The sequence below is a fragment of the Lagenorhynchus albirostris genome, chromosome 2 (assembly GCF_949774975.1).
Source record: "Lagenorhynchus albirostris chromosome 2, mLagAlb1.1, whole genome shotgun sequence".
Lineage (NCBI taxonomy): Eukaryota > Metazoa > Chordata > Mammalia > Artiodactyla > Delphinidae > Lagenorhynchus > Lagenorhynchus albirostris.
In genome coordinates this window covers 168,184,824-168,201,016 of record NC_083096.1, presented here as the reverse complement: position 1 = coordinate 168,201,016, position 16,193 = coordinate 168,184,824, and the positions used below count along the sequence as shown (strand labels likewise).

The 16,193-nt window shown below is 41.1% G+C and overlaps 1 protein-coding gene across 5 annotated transcripts in view; it reads right to left on the bottom strand.

Moving 5' to 3' along the window:
- The window catches only part of HNRNPR (heterogeneous nuclear ribonucleoprotein R), a 35,349-nt gene extending 28,605 nt beyond the window's left edge, over window positions 1-6,744 (bottom strand). Inside the window, exons 1-4 of one of the 5 annotated variants that reach the window (XM_060141149.1) lie at window positions 6,605-6,744; window positions 3,222-3,387; window positions 870-988; window positions 216-323 (exon numbers count right to left, since the gene is read on the bottom strand). In XM_060141149.1, the coding sequence (XP_059997132.1) occupies window positions 216-323; window positions 870-988; window positions 3,222-3,378 (384 nt within the window). In that variant the 5' untranslated portion in view covers window positions 3,379-3,387; window positions 6,605-6,744. Of the gene's footprint in view, window positions 1-215; window positions 324-869; window positions 989-3,221; window positions 3,391-6,604 lie in introns of all 5 variants that reach the window. The other 4 variants (XM_060141148.1, XM_060141150.1, XM_060141151.1 and 1 more) reach the window with 4 other exon arrangements.
- Between the last annotated feature and the right edge of the window lie 9,449 nt (window positions 6,745-16,193).

The following is a 16,193-nucleotide window of genomic DNA, read 5'->3' as shown; positions in this document are numbered from 1 at the left end:
GGGAAGATCCCACATGCCATGGAGCGGCTAAGCCTGTGAGCCATGGCCACTGAGCCTGCGCGTCCGGAGCCTGTGCTCCGCAAGGGGAGAGGCCACAACAGTGAGAGGCTCGCGTACCACAAAAGAAAAAAAACTGCTTCTAGGAAACATGAAAAGAAGCATTTGATCTCATAATTAAATTTAATTTCATTGCAACCATCCAAGTCAAGTTTTACCTTGATCTTTGCTTCATCGGGTCCCTTTGTAGACTCTTGCACCTTGCTCCCCTGTTTCTCCCTTTGCCTGTAGGTCTTCATAACTCCACATAAAAATGCACTTTTGTTCTAGAACAGCCAAGTAATTCAATGAAAAAGAATCACCAGGAATTGATGAAGGGTCAAATACATATTTAAATTTCAGAAGACCAGAATTTTAACAAAATATTTACTCATTTATTCACTCAACAAATATTTGCAGAGTGGTTGTTACATGCCAGACTGGAACAGACAGCAGTTAAGACACACAAGACCTCCGGGGAGCTTACCTGCTACACTGGCAAAACAGTCTTCCATGGGTTGATATTTAAATGTATCTGGGCTATTTTGCCAGGTGTCCTGAATTTATTCCTCCCACCAACATTATTTCCCTCCAAGATAATAAAACAGGACCACATAATCCAAAAATATTACAAAGGAGTGGGAGACTTTTACTTTATGCTTGTGTTTCTGAAAACTCTCTGCCATGTAGATCATTTTTTCTTTAAGCTTATTTTTTAAAAGAAGCAGAGGTAGTCAGAAACAAAAATACCACTCCTCCACAGGAAAAAAAGTCACAGTAAAATAATTTCAGATCATTAGTTGTTCAAAGACATTTCTGAATAATGACCTTACCTGAACATGTGATAAGTCACTTTCCTTGAACTGCTGTAGTACAGACAGAGCTCCTTCTTCATTAAATTCCCTGAGAGCATCAATGGCTCTTTCATCAAGATCGACATAAGCTACCAAGCCTAAAAATTAAATTGAAAAGGGGTAACATTATTGCAACAAAGGGGATAATCCAAACTGTGCTATCAGTGTTTAATCAAGAATTGTTATATTTAATACTATCACTAACTACATTTTCATTTAACTATATGCATATAGGCAGCTATACAAATACTATACAGAAAGGTCAAGAGTACAAATATGAAAACAAAAGATAAAATGTCAACATCTATAAACATAAATTTCAATCCCCATATCCCCACAAAAACCAAAAAAATCCTAACCCCATTTCCCACTCCCCAAAACGTTTAAGTTCCGGAAGTTAAATCTGATGTACACATTGTACTACAGATTAAGCATTAATATAACATGATAGGGTGATAAGAACACACTGTATTTCCCAAGGAGCAACCTTCAAATTACATGCACTGTTGGAGTTATTGCTAACCACACAAGAAGTGGGGAAAAAAATAAGAGAACCTTTTTTACTAAATAATTCTTTCCACTCTCCAAAAAGTGTCACAGGCTTTCCCTCCTTAACACCTAAGATAAAATGAAATTCATCTATTTATCTGAACATCTACTTTGCTGCAGTCAGAATGTGGAAAGGCATAATTTTAAACTTTTCTATAAATGCCAGTGCAGCTTGATTAATCAATTCTGAAAGTCATATTTTAAGGCATTTTTTTGTTCTTCATAAGTGTCACAATGAGATTTTAAAAGATGCTGGGGCATTCACAACACTGTCAATGACAATTTTTGCAAATGGCATTAAAAGGACTTTACTGTGGACTTAACGAGCAAACTATACAGAAAATATATGCACTGCATTCTATATATATACAGTATATTTAACTGCACACAGAACATTTACTAAGTTTAATTTCTTAAGTCTGTTAAATTTTATATTTCTCAATATATTTCAGAATTGATCCAAAGTAAAATGGAAATATTTGGCAGATTAAAACCCCCAAATCCATATGAACTAACATCAAAAGTGACTCCATTTTGGTAAAGCCAAAAAGAACTTTACTCCATAATAAATACTGTCACTTGTGAGGTTACTTTTAAAAAACTGTTGCCATGATTTGTTTTAAGAGCTCAAAATGAGCATGCCTAAATAACTGGAGTTTCCTTACTTGAATATTCCATATCACCACCCAAAGACACAACTCAGGATACCCATCAGTCCGTTCTGTCAATCCAACCCTACACCCAAACCATCAGCCTCTTATCAGTAACAGAACACTCTACAAGAGAGTATCTCGAAGCAGATCACTGCCAATTCTCCATGGCAGAATGTCACAGAAAGTTCCTGAGGACTGATTTTCAAATGGGACCATCACCCAGGAGTCATTTTGAGAAGTCATTTTAATGTCTAAAATTATCTTGAGCTTCTCAGATTAAAAAAAAAAAAATGTTTTAAAGACAAAAAACCCCCAGATATTTGTTACTACGGTACTTAAGACATGTTTGTGAGACAGTTCAATTCTCTCTCCCAGAATCTGGATAGGCACACAAAACACAGAGGAAGAAAGTTTCCATCTATGGCCCCAAAGGGGGAGGACACATTTATTTATGAACAACACTTCCTAAGGGGATACATTTCTCTCCCTCTTTAGAACTTCAAACCACTTACAACCACCATATTAAAATGTTCAAATTTCCTTAAGCACTTAACCATGGGACTCCTAGATTTAAAAAAAAACAAAGAAAGAAAAAAAAAGCAGCTGTTACAAACCAAACACTTCCAAATTACTGAGAGTTGTGGATTTCTGTCTGTTAGAAACTAGACAGGCCACAAACTCTCAAGGAGTCGGACATTTATTATCATTTCAGACAATACAGTCTAACTAGTCCTCTTATTATGCCACCTAATCAGACCTAAGCTGTTTTAACAATCACTTTAAGAAGCTAAAGTAGAAAAGTAAAAGCAAAATGATGACTGATTTAGATTAAGAAAAAATGTAAAATTTGATATGCTGAAACATATATATTAATTGATGGTAAATCTAAGACAAATTGATGTACTGTTCTGAAACAACTAAGACTGCATATTCAACACTAAGAAGGCTTTGAAATAATGAAATAAGAATATCAAAGTCAAACCCAATATGCCCTCAATGAAGGGAAAGTAACATTCAGCTCTATATAGATCAGAAACAATAATATTTAACCTTAAAAAAAGTCTATAAAATTCAAAGTGGTTTGCCCTCACTTTCATAACCAGTCAGAAACAAGAAATGTATATTATACCTGTCTGAAATATTTCATCAAGTCTTTCTGCCACCTTCTGTGGGAGGCCTGCCTCTATCAGTGTCTTGTAGTGTTCTGTGTGAGTTACACTGGAAGTATCCATTGGTTCTTCCTCTTCTTTTAACTGTACCGCATTACCATTCACCTGATTAGCCATTTTATTATGCTGCTGGAAAAAATTCAGGAGCTATATTACATTAAGCCAGAAATAACTAGTTTGTAGGACAATGCATGATTTATCTAAACTAATTTGTATACATGCTGCTAATAACTTCTATCAAAATATTATTTTATGATGCCTTTTCTGATGTATCTGACCTAAATTTGCATAATAAGTCTGTAAAACCATGGAAAATGTACATGGAAGTGTTATTTAAGGAACTTCATGTACACTAGGTTAAATAAAGGCTTGAATTTACTTAAGGTAGAATCACTGATTAACAAAAGCAGCTGTTGTGTCCTGACGAGCTTATCAACAAATCACCACAAAATCCTAAAAAGCCCCTCAAGCTCTCAATTCTTACACAGTTTTAAAAAGTTTCGTTTAAAAACAGAATGAACACCCACAGACAACTTAAGGTTCAAGGACTTTCAAATTTTCCTAGCTCTGCTTCAAATCCAAGATAGGTGTGAAATAAATGCCCTGTTGTCTCTAGTTCAACATTCTGGTGATTTGGGTTTTCTCCGCCTCACTTAAAACAAAACAAAAAACACAACTTGACATTAATTTTTGTTCTAAAATTAATTTGCTATTCCCATTCACAGATTTAAAAGAAAAAATGACCAGGTTTAAAAGCTAAATGATTGTTTTAAGTCCACATAAAATAAAAAGTGAGCTACAGTTAAGGTTGCTTCTCAAAAAAAAAAAAATCATGAGTGTATACTGAATTTTTCGTATCAGTAAAATAAACCTAAAAAACATATTTTAGAACGGATAACTAATTTCTTCCAAATAGTTTCAACAAACATTACCTAATTAGGATAAACTTAGGTCAGATGTCTCAGATTAACCTACCCAAATCATTTTGGGTGTTCGACCTGTACGTAATGCTGAAGTGGATCAACTCCCTGAAGAAAGAGATTAAATAATAAAACCATACAAGGCCAGTCTCTATACTACCTCCTCAAAAGACGGAATTAAAGTTAAAATGCATTTGTCTGTGGTGAAATTATAATGTGATGAAGGTAATAAGCACCAGAATAAAGACATTGCAACGAATACTGAAATAAAGGACATGAAGATGGATTTCAAGGAAAAGCCTACTTTTCTTGATGAAACTCAAGATACCTAGTCAGCTATAAAGAAAATACAAGTTTCCTAAAAAGCACTAAAACCCATACGTAAGATAACCACACCTCCAGACTGCTTATCGAAACACTGTGCAAATGCACCAGGTGCAGTTTTCCGACTTAAAACAACTTCATTTCAAAGTCCACCGATACTAAGTTGAAGTTAATGAAAACGGGAGGAAGACTGAGAAGGAGGTAATACAGGGTAGGAAGAGAGGAAAATGCAGAAAGGGTTACTTTGAAAATGGGATAAACAATATCATGACTTCTTATGATTACAAAACATTATTAAGACTTAGTAACCCTCTAATGTCTACACAGACGCAGACTCCATGGTTAATCGCTGGGTGGATAAATGTTTCTCAAGGCAAGCCTCAAATTCTGATGAACTGGCAAAAACAAAAACATTCAAAACTGGCACTTTTGATCAAGAAACTACTTACAGTTTAAGATGAATAGTTTACTGATTAATACACCTACTTCTATAAAGATGCATCCTAAAGTCCAAAACATCTTTGTGAACATTGAGTTTTCCATGCTCCCCCACCCCCAAATACGACCATAAGATCATCAGAACTCAGAAGTTCTCCGTATCACAAGACCCTTGCAGTATTGCACCTTGGAATACTATTAGTTACGGAAAGAAAGCAAATTTTAACAGAAAAGTTCAACGAACATCTGTTAAGGTGGTATTTTTTAAGTATGTGTAAAGCAAAAAGACAAGTTGCATATCAAGCACAAGACAGAAATATTTATGACTACCATCCATTGCAAAGGCTCTCTACAAGTTGATTCTGAAATTGTTTGAAATTTACAAAAAAAGTCTGTAAACTTTAACAACAACAAAAACGTACAACTATTAGAGTCCAGAAAATAAAACCTTTCGGATCAAGGAAAAAGCTCTCTTCAAGCCAAATACAATGTGCTCATTTTAAAAAAGACTTTCATGTCATATGAGACCATTTAAAACTCTTGTGTGTATTCAATACGATGCCACACAGCCAAACCATATTTCTGGATGCAGCAAATACACTAATGTGACTTAAGTCATTTGATCTAAACTTTTTTGCGAAAAGTAGAAATTTAAATAAGGACTCCTGGGAGATTTGGGAAGTCTGGCACTAGCCCCTCCCTGATTTTTTCTGAACATCTCGTGAAAATTCTTCACATTTAAGAGACCGGCTTTAAAAGAACCAACGAAATGAAGACTAACGGTTATCTCATGGCTTAGGAAGTGTCAAGCCCTTAACCTACGACTGACTCATGAGACATAAATTCAGCCTCCGGAGGACAGCAAAAATCTGAAACAGGTAGTGTGAAAGGACTGAACCCTTCAAGAGCCCCGTGGCTTCAAGTTTTAAATTTTGGCAATTACGGTTTTTACCGCAGAAGAAAAAGAATCGCCTTTCCAATTTAGTGCGCCTACGACAGTCTTAGAATTAGGTATCTCAGGCGCCGCTCGAAGGCTAAGTTTCATGGCCTCTAGTAGTCATTTTTTCCTTCAAATCTCGACTCGAAGCATGCAGAATGGAGGAGGGGAGGGAGGCTTCCTACACAAACCAGCCTTTTGGCCTCTGCTTCACACAAAAGTTTTCTCCCGGCTCAGGTCACCCGGGGTTTGCATCCCGCCCTCTGCCCACCCGCTCCCCATGCCGGTCCGGATCACCAACACATCCCACTCGTGGCTAGGCCGGAAGAGACGGGAGCGAGACGGCTCCGGCGGGGAAAAGCAATGGGGCCGCGGGCGCCCCAGGCCGCCGGCCCGGCCCGGCCGCGTGGAGCAGCGGGCGGAGGCGGGAAAAGCGCGCCCGGCCCGGCAGCCTGCGCGGAGGGCGCCGGGCCGGCCGGACCGCGAGCCGGGAGTTGGAGGGGCGGGGGGAGGATGAGCGAGGGCGAGGAGACGCCTCGGCTGGGTCAGGCCCTCAACTGAGCGGCCGGACGAGGCTGAAACCGCCACCAGCCCATCCCCACCCCCACCCCGGGGCCTCGGAGCGAAAACGAAACTGGGGACAAGGCGCCGTGCCCCGGCCGGGCCCAGTAGGGTCAGATCGGAGCTCCCGGCCCCTCCCCCCGCGGGCCGGCGCGAGACTCACCGGGGCAGAGCTGGGGCCGACGGCCGGGCCCGTGAGAATCAGCGCGAGGCGCTTTGAAAACGACTAGAAATGGCGCGCGCGCCACCCCCTCCCCCCCTCATGGACAGAGACGCGATCCCGGCAGCACGCGGGGTTTCCCGGAACTGCTTCCAGGGACTCCGAGAGGCCGGGCAATCACCGCGCGCGGCGGCCTGAGGAGCAGCTCAGAAGACCAATAGTAGCGAGAAGAGGCGCACCACGCCGGACGACTTGGGAGCCAATCGATGAAGCCGTCGGCTGAGCCAATGAGGGAACTCAGCGCCGCCGGCTGGGGAGCCTCCGGGGCGGGGGCAGGAACACAAAGGGGTCTGTGGCGAAGCCCCGGGTGGAGGCGAAGACGCGGTGCTCCAGGCCCAGGGTGCCGAGGCTCCTCCCTCTTCGTCTGCAGCCGGCGCGAGGCCGAAAAAGTAGGCCGCCTCCGGAGCCCCGCCCCCTACCGTCAGCACCGGCTTGTTCGGCCGCGGCCCTCCCGCCCCTTGGCTGGCGCCACAAGCGCCTGTAATCCCCCCGGGAGCCGCCGCCGCCGGCGTTCGCCCCAGACACGCCCACCGCCACGCGGTCCGGCCTCCCTCTTGGTCGTCTTTTGGGCGCTAGTTAGAACACGGTGTAAGGATTTGGCTCGTCTGTTTTGTTGGAGAATTTCTTCGTGTAGAAAATCATCCCATGGAACGCTCGGAAAGCTGACTCCCGGGCTCCCTTCCACACATCGTTGGGAGCAGCTCAGAATGTGAGGGAAATCGCTAAAGTGGGCGTTTCTCAAGAGCAATGTTACCTACAAATGACAGAGCAGAGACCTTTCTTCACGGGGTTTGGAGCTAATGAATATTCACAAGGTAGATAGGGCAGATGTATGCATCTACGAAACCAAAGGAATCGTGCAAGGAAAAGGGCTCATTCCCAAAGGAGACTAATCCCGTTATTCCTAAACATTTCTCACCTTCCACCCCCTACTGGTTTGTTCCCTGTCTTGCCTTAGTCCAAACCTATCTCATCCCACGGCCCTTCCTTCCCGACCCCATCTCCACTGCCCCATCCCTCTCGGGAAGTGGAGTAAGCCAAGCGGTGGTCTGCAAGATTTCCAGATAACTTCGAGGATCGTTTAAATTTCCCAGAAGCTATCAACCAAAAATTAATTATGGAAAACCTATGTGCCCGGTACTGGGCTAAACGTCACGGTGAATCCAACTTTTGTATTATGGGGTGTGAAACTTATGCTGGGATCCTTTAGAAAAATAATATAAAATGATGAGTGCAAATTTAGGAAGAGTCTTGGAAGGGCATGGTAAAGGGACTTTGAAGCTTAACCCTTATTAGCTTCACATAAATCTGCGTCTAGCTCGAGGGTTCTTAACCTATTTTGTGCCATTCGACAGTCTGGTAAAAGCTATGGATCTTTTAGGTTTTTAAATGCGTAAAATAAAGTAAAATACATAGCATTACAAATGTTGAAATACAATCAGGAAATACTTTTTTTTTTTTTTTTTTTTGGTGGTACGCGGGCTTCTCACTGTTGTGGCCTCTCCCGTTGCGGAGCACAGGCTCCGGACGCGCAGGCTCAGCGGCCATGGCTCACAGGCCCAGCCGCTCCGTGGCATGGAGGGATCTTCCTGGACTGGGGCACGAACCCGTGTCCCCTGCCTCGTTAGGCGGACTCTCAACCACTGCGCCACCAGGAAAGCCCGGTAATACATTTTTAAAACTCTTGTGACATAGTAATCTTTTTCTTTAAATATTAAATATCAAGATCGTGAAGCAGGTCAAACAACTACTGAAATGTAAGCAATGAGGAGGTATTTCAAGAAATCCCACAACTATAATGTGTATGAAAATATCTGTGATTCCTATTGGTGACAGAGTGAAAAGTACTGCTAATTCTCTGGTTTGTTGCCTACATTCACAATGGGGGAAAATGCTTAATTTTGGCAGTATATTAGTGAGAATAAAGTTGTTATTTCATTCCCTTCCAAGTTGAAGGGCCAGTGAATTCCATTCAGAGATTCTTTTAAGTCCATTTAACACAGGATAAGAACCCCTGGACTGGATACTGTAATTAAAGTGATTCTATCATCCAATATTTTCTGAGATAATATTTCAAATATTCACCCATATGGTCCTCCTAAGTATTGTAAGGAACGGCACCAAGAAATAAATGGAGGAGAGCTTCAACAAGCTTTATTTGGGAACGCTCCCGGGCGAGGTTCACTGGTCCGAGTGAAAGGGGCCAGAGAAGTCGCGCCCGGGCGAGGGTTTGGGCAGAATTTATAGGGGAAGAAGGGAAAGGGGTGTGGTGAATCTGGGAGGGCGCAGGGTATTCCTTATTTGGTGGTCTTTTCGGGTATCGTGGCAATATCTGGTGCCGGTCGCATCAGTCTTGGGACCGTTAGTCCCGCCCCTCGAAAGGCGGGAAGGCTGGGCCCGGTGGAAAGCCCCCAGGTCAGTTCCTGGAACTGGGTGGTCCGGAAAGTCTCCAGGTCAGTTTCTGGAACTGGGTGGTCCGGAAAGTTTCGGTCTGATGCAACCTGTGAGTCTAATTGCGTTCCCCTGCCTCGGGCCAGTTGGCCTTACAAGTATACTCCACCTTTTCAGACCATATATCTTGATTTTTTTGAATTGGAAAGTATGGTCATCTGAGCTTTGCATTTCAAAAACAACTGTGTGTGTGTGTGCATTCGTGAATGCAGTATTATACAGATATTTGTTGTACGCCCTCTACATATAAATCACTGTGCTGAAAGTAGGAAATATAAAATGAATAAAACAATCTGTCCTCTGAGAGCTTACATTCTAGCTGACAAGTCAGGACAAGTATACAAATAGATATAATAAAAATGAGTTGCTAGGGAGAGCTCCAGCTAACCTTTTTTTAACCTTTTAACCTTTTTCTTTTTAAAACTAGCTGTATTTTTTTAGTAGATGTTTTTATTTTATTTTATTTGTCTGTGCTGGGTCTTAGTTGCGACATGTGGGATCTAGTTCCCTGACCAGGGATTGAACCCAGGCCCCCTGCATTGGGAGCGCAGTCCTAGCCACTGGACCACCAGGGAAGTCCCAGTAGATGTTCTTTATTACTTTGAAGAAGTTCCGTTTTATTTCTAATTTGTTGAGAGTTTTTTAGAATGGATGTTGGATTTTCCCAAATGTTTTTTCTCTATTGATCATGTGGTTTTTGTCCTTTATTAGTACAGTAAATGATTTTGGATTTTAAACAAATCTTGTATCCAATTTGTTTTTGAGCTTCTCAGATGTGTAGATTAGTGTTTTCTATTAATTTGGGGATTTTTTTGGCCATTCTTTCTTTCCTTATTTCTTCTTTTTTTTATACAGCAGGTTCTTATTAGTCATCAATTTTATACACATAAGTGTATACATGTCAATCCCAATTGCCCAATTCATCACACCCCCACCCCCACCCCCCCGCAGCTTTCCCCCCTTGGTGTCCATACGTTTGTTCTCTACATCTGTGTCTCAATTTCTGCCCTGCAAACCGGTTCATCTGTACCATTTTTCTAGGTTCCACATATATGCATTAATATACGATATTTGTTTTTCTCCTTCTGACTTACTTCACTCTGTATGACAGTCTCTAGATCCATCCACGTCTCAACAAATGACCCAATTCCATTCCTTTTTATGGCTGAGTAATATTCCATTGTATATATGTACCACATCTTCTGTATCCATTCGTCTGTCGATGGGCATTTAGGTTGCTTCCATGACCTGGCTATTGTAAATAGTGCTGCAGTGAACATTAGGGTGCATGTGTCTTTTTGAATTGTGGTTTTCTCTGGGTATATGCCCAGTAGTGGGACTGATGGATCATCTGGTAATTCTATTCTTAGTTTTTTAAGGAACCTCCATACTGTTCTCCGTGGTGGCTGTATCAGTTTACATTCCCACCAACAGTGCAAGAGGGTTCCGTTTTCTCCACACCCTCTCCAGCATTTGTTGTTTGTAGATTTTCTGATGAAGCCCATTCTAACTGCTGTGAGGTGATACCTCATTGTAGTTTTGATTTGCAGTTCTCTAATAATTAGTGATGTTGAGTAGCCTTTCATGTGCTTCTTGGCCATCTGTATGTCTTCTTTGGAGAAATGTCTGTTTAGGTCTTCTGCCCATTTTTGGATTGGGTTGTTTGTTCTTTTAATATTGAGCTGCATGAGCTGTTTATATATTTTGGAGATTAATCCTTTGTCCGTTGATTTGTTTGCAAATATTTTCTCCCGTTCTGAGGGTTGTCTTTTCGTCTTGTTTATGGTTTCCTTTGCTGTGCAAAAGGTTTTAAGTTTCATTAGGTCCCATTTGTTTATTTTTGTTTTTATTTCCACTACTGTAGGAGGTGGATCAAAAAAGATCTTGCTGTGATTTATGTCAAAGAGCATTCTTCCTATGTTTTCCTCTAAGAGTTTTATAGTGTCCAGTCTTACATTTAGGTCTCTAATCCATTTTGAGTTCATTTTTGTGTATGGTGTTAGGGAGTGTTCTAATTTCATTCTTTTACATGTAGCTGTCCAGTTTTCCCAGCACCACTTATTGAAGAGACTGTCTTTTCTCCATTGTATATCCTTGCCTCCTTTGTCATAGATTAGTTGACAATAGGTACGTGGGTTTACTTCTGGGCTTTCTATCTTGTTCCATTGATCTATGTTTCTGTTTTTGTGCCAGTACCATATTGTCTTGATTACTGTAGCTTTGTAGTATAGTCTGAAGTCAGGGAGTCTGATTCCTCCAGCTCTGTTTTTTTTCCCTCAAGACTGCTTTGGCTATTCAGGGTCTTTTGTGTCTCCATACAAATTTTAAGATTTTTTGTTCTAGATCCGTAAAAAGTGCCATTGGTAATTTGATAGGGATTGCATTGAATCTGTAGATTGCTTTCGGTAGTATAGTCATTTTCACAATATTGATTCTTCCAATCCAAGAACATGGTATACCTCTCCATCTGTTGGTACCATCTTTAATTTCTTTCATCAGTGTCTTCTAGTTGTCATTGTCATTTGTCTCTAGGTATTTTTTGATTTCCTCTTGATTTCTTCAGTGATCTCTTGGTTATTTAGCAACGTAGTGTTTAGCCTCCATGTGTTTGTGTTTTTTACGTTTTTTCCCCTGTAATTCATTTCTAATTTCATAGTGTTGTGGTCAGAAAAGATGCTTGATATGATTTCACTTTTCTTAAATTTACTGAGGCTTGATTTGTGACCCAAGATGTGATCTATCCTGGAGAATGTTCCATGTTCACGTGAGAAGAAAGTGTAATCTGCTGTTTTTGGATGGAATGTCCTATAAATATCAATTAAATCTATCTGGTCTATTGTGTCATTTAAAGCTTCTGTTTCCTTATTTATTTTCATTTTGGATGATCTGTCCATTGGTGTAAGTGAGGTGTTAAAGTCCCCCACTATTATTGTGTTACTGTCGATTTCCACTTTTACAGCTGTTAGCGGTTGCCTTACGTATTGAGGTGCTCCTATGTTGGGTGCATGTATATTTATAATTGTTATATCTTCTTCTTGGATTGATCCCTTGATCATTATGTACTGTCCTCCCTTGTCTCTTGTAACATTCTTTATTTTAAAGTCTATTTTATCTGATATGAGTATTGCTACTCCAGCTTTCTTTTGATTTCCATTTGCATGGAATATCTTTTTCCATCCCCTCACTTTCAGTCTCTATGTGTCCCTAGGTCTGAAGTGGGTCTCTTGTAGACAGTATATATATGGGTTTTGTTTTTGTATCCATTCAGCAAGCCTGTGTCTTTTTGTTCGAGCATTTAATCCATTCACGTTTAAGGTAATTATCGATGTGTATGTTCCTATGACTATTTTCTTAATTGTTTTGGGTTTGTTGTTGTAGGTCCTTTTCTTCTCTTGTGTTTCCACTTAGAGAAGTTCCTTTAGCATTTGTTGTAGAGCTGGTTTGGTGGTGCTGAATTCTCTTAGCTTTTGCTTGTCTGTAAAGCTTCTGATTTCTCCATCGAATCTGAATGAGATCCTTGCCGGGTAGAGTAATCTTGGTTGTAGGTTCTTCCCTTTCATCACTTTAAATATGTCATGCCACTCCCTTCTGGTTTGTAGAGTTTCTGCTGAGAAATCAGCTGTTAACCTTATGGGAGTTCCCTTGTATGTTATTTGTCGTTTTTCCCTTGCTGCTTTCAATAATTTTTCTTTGTCTTTAATTTTTGCCAACTTGATTACTATGTGTCTCGGTGTGTTTCTCCTTGGGTTTATCCTGTATGGGACTTGCTGCACTTCCTGGACTTGGGTGGCTATTTCCTTTCCCATGTTAGGGAAGTTGTCAACTATAATCTCTTCAAATATTTTCTCGGGTCCTTTCTCTCTCTCTTCTCCTTCTGGGACCCCTATAATGCGAATGTTGTTCTGTTTAATGCTATCCCAGAGATCTCTTAGGCTGTCTTCATTTCTTTTCATTTTTTTTCTTTATTCTGTTCTGCAGCAGTGAATTCCACCATTCTGTCTTCCAGGTCACTTATCCGTTCTTCTGCCTCAGTTATTCTGCTATTGATTCCTTCTAGTGTCGTTTTCATTTCAGTTATTGTATTGTTCATCTCTGTTTGTTTGTTCTTTAATTCTTCTAGGTCTTTGTTAAACATTTCTTGCATCTTCTAGATCTTTGCCTCCATTCTTTTTCTGAGGTCCTGGATCATCTTCACTATCATTATTCTGAATTCCTTTTCTGGAAGGTTGCCCATCTCCACTTCATTTAGTTGTTTTTCTGGGGTTTTATCTTGTTCCTTCATCTGGTACATAGCTCTCTGCCTTTTCATCTTGTCTATCTTTCTTTGAATGTGGTTTTTGTTCCACAGCCAGCAGGATTGTAGTTCTTCTTGCTTCTGCTGTCTGCCCTCTGGTGGATGAGGCTATCTAGGAGACTTGTGCAGGTTTCCTGATGGGAGGGACTGTTGGTGGGTAGCTATCTCTAACCTTTTAAGATGAGGTAACACAGCACGGCCGAGACGAGTCCACAGCCCTGCCCCGTGACAGACCAAATCTGTGGTCTGACTGGTATGTCAATGAACAACATGCTTTTGCTTCTTAAAACAATTACAGGGCACCAGAATATTCAAACTGAAGCTTTGACTTTTACCACTTACAACCTGAAATAACAAAGAATGTTTAAAATTACCAAACCTTTTTATTGGATCCTTAGATTAATCTTCATCTTGCTTGTCCCTTTCATTATTCTAAAAGAAACAGTCTGTTCCTCAGACTCCAAACAAGATTACATCAATTCAGCCTCTTCAAAATGCCTTCACTTGCTACTAACAAGGTTAAGCCATCCAAGACACAGTTTGAAGTCACACACAGGGGAAAGGAAAAAAGAGATAATATAGAGGGACTTACCTGGTGGTACAGTGGTAAAGGATCCGCCTTACAATGCAGGGGACGTGGGTTCGATCCCTGGTCAGGGGACTAAGATTCCACATGCTGTGGGCCAATTAAGCCCACATGCGACAACTACTGAGCTCACACGCCTCAACTAGAGCCCGCGTGAGGTAAACTACAGAGCGCACGTGCTCTGGAACCCATGCGCCACAACTAGAGAAGAGGAAACCTGCACGCCACAAGTAGAAGCCCACGCTGCAAGGAAAGATCCTGCATGCCTCAGCGAAGATCCCACATGCTGCACCTAAGACCCAACGCAGCCAAAAATAAAATAAATAATAAATGTCTTTATTTACCATTTTCCAAAATGATAGTGCTCCAACCAAGACTGGCCAGAGCTGAACACTGTCTCTCATTTTTACCTCCTAGGATTATGCTTCTTTTAAAAAATAAATTGCCGCATGGGTGGCTTGCAATAATAGCTTGTAGTCAACTTACCCCAAGGCCTGCTTTATCATCATTTTTGTGTGCCTGCTTTATCATCATTTCTGCATTTGTTCTTTTGAAGATTATCCTAGCTGGCCCAATGAGTTCCCTTCTAATTCTCAAATTCATCAAGCTGTTTTAAAGTGGAAAGAGTGTTTCTTCATCTTAGTGACACAACGTTTTAAACAATAATCACTACCATTTATGGAGCTCTTACCATGTTCCAGTGTTTTACAAATGCTGTTCCTGATCCTCTCATGAAATCTTAAAGGCTAGTAATATTACCCCATTTTATTGAAGAAACAAGGCTCAGGGAGGTTAAAACATTTGCTCAAAGCCACACAGCTGAACAAAGACTCAAACCGAGTTGTTTTTTTTTTTGTTTTGCATTACTAGGGCCTCTCACTGTTGTGGCCTCTCCTGTCGCGGAGCCCAGGCTCCGGACGCGCAGGCTCAGCGGCCATGGCTCACGGGCCCAGACGCTCCGTGGCATGTGGGATCTTCCCGGACCGGGACACTAACCCCTGTCCCCTGCATCGGCAGGCTGACTCTCAACCACTGCGCCACCAGGGAAGCCCTCAAACCGAGTTTTGAGCTACTTCATCAAGCTCCTTTTCAATTAAAGTCTTATTGTTGGCAGATTCTTCATTTGTAGAGGTAGACATTTTTATCAGTCAAAAACCCATCATTGTCAATCTGATGAATAAGTTAGAAAATACTATTTAGAGCCCAAAGCAAACTGTGATATAAGATAATGAGAACATTTTCCTTATGTGCTTTGCAAATTGGCTCTGCAATGCAGTTTGAACATGTTCTGAGAAATGACAGTATCTAAGAACAAAACTGTGGACTCACAACGTCTCAATATTGAGGAGCAACAACCGTTTGGGTAGCTTTGCTAGAAAAGAAAACATCCCATGGAGATTATACCTACATAGACTTCATGATACTAGTTAGCGTTTTAAAGCATTTGCCATGCTATCTCATTTAATTCTCACAATATATGAGGCAAGTACCAAAAGGTATCATCTCCCTTTTGCCGATGAAGAAACTAATTCCCAGGTCAGAGTTGAGACTCAGACTCTGATGTAACTCCAAATTCCAGTCTCATAATCATTACGGTACACAGCCAGAAGAGATGAATGAAACCCAATAAAGTTAAACCTTTGTCTTTTTAAGCCTTCATATTTCCAAACCTGAAGTTGGTAGTCTCTGATTTTGAAATTATTTTTGTCCTTCTTTTTTAAATGAATTCTCTGCTCTCCTTGGGTTCTGTTGAGGGAATATAGAAAAAGTGGGGGAAAAAAGTGAAAAAGAAAGTTAGCAAAATGAGCTCTCCTTTCCAACCTTCCATTTCCTCAATCAAACTCAGGAAAACAAGAATTGGACTTCCCTGGTGGTGCAGTGGTTAAGAATCCGCCTGCCAATACAGGGGATAGGGGTTCGAGCCCTGGTACGGGAAGATCCCACATGCTGAGGAGCAACTAAGCCCGTGAGCCACAACTACTGAGCCTGCACTCTAGAGCCCATGTGCCACCACAACTGAAGCCTGCAAGCCTAGAGCCTATGCTTCACAATGAAAAGCCACCGAAATGAGAAGCCCGCTCACTGCAACTAGAGAAAGCCCACGTGCAGCAACGGAGACCCAATGTAGCCAAAAATAAATAAATTTATTTTTTTAAAAAAAAGAAGAAAAAATCAGGAATTCCCTGGTGGTCCAGTGATTA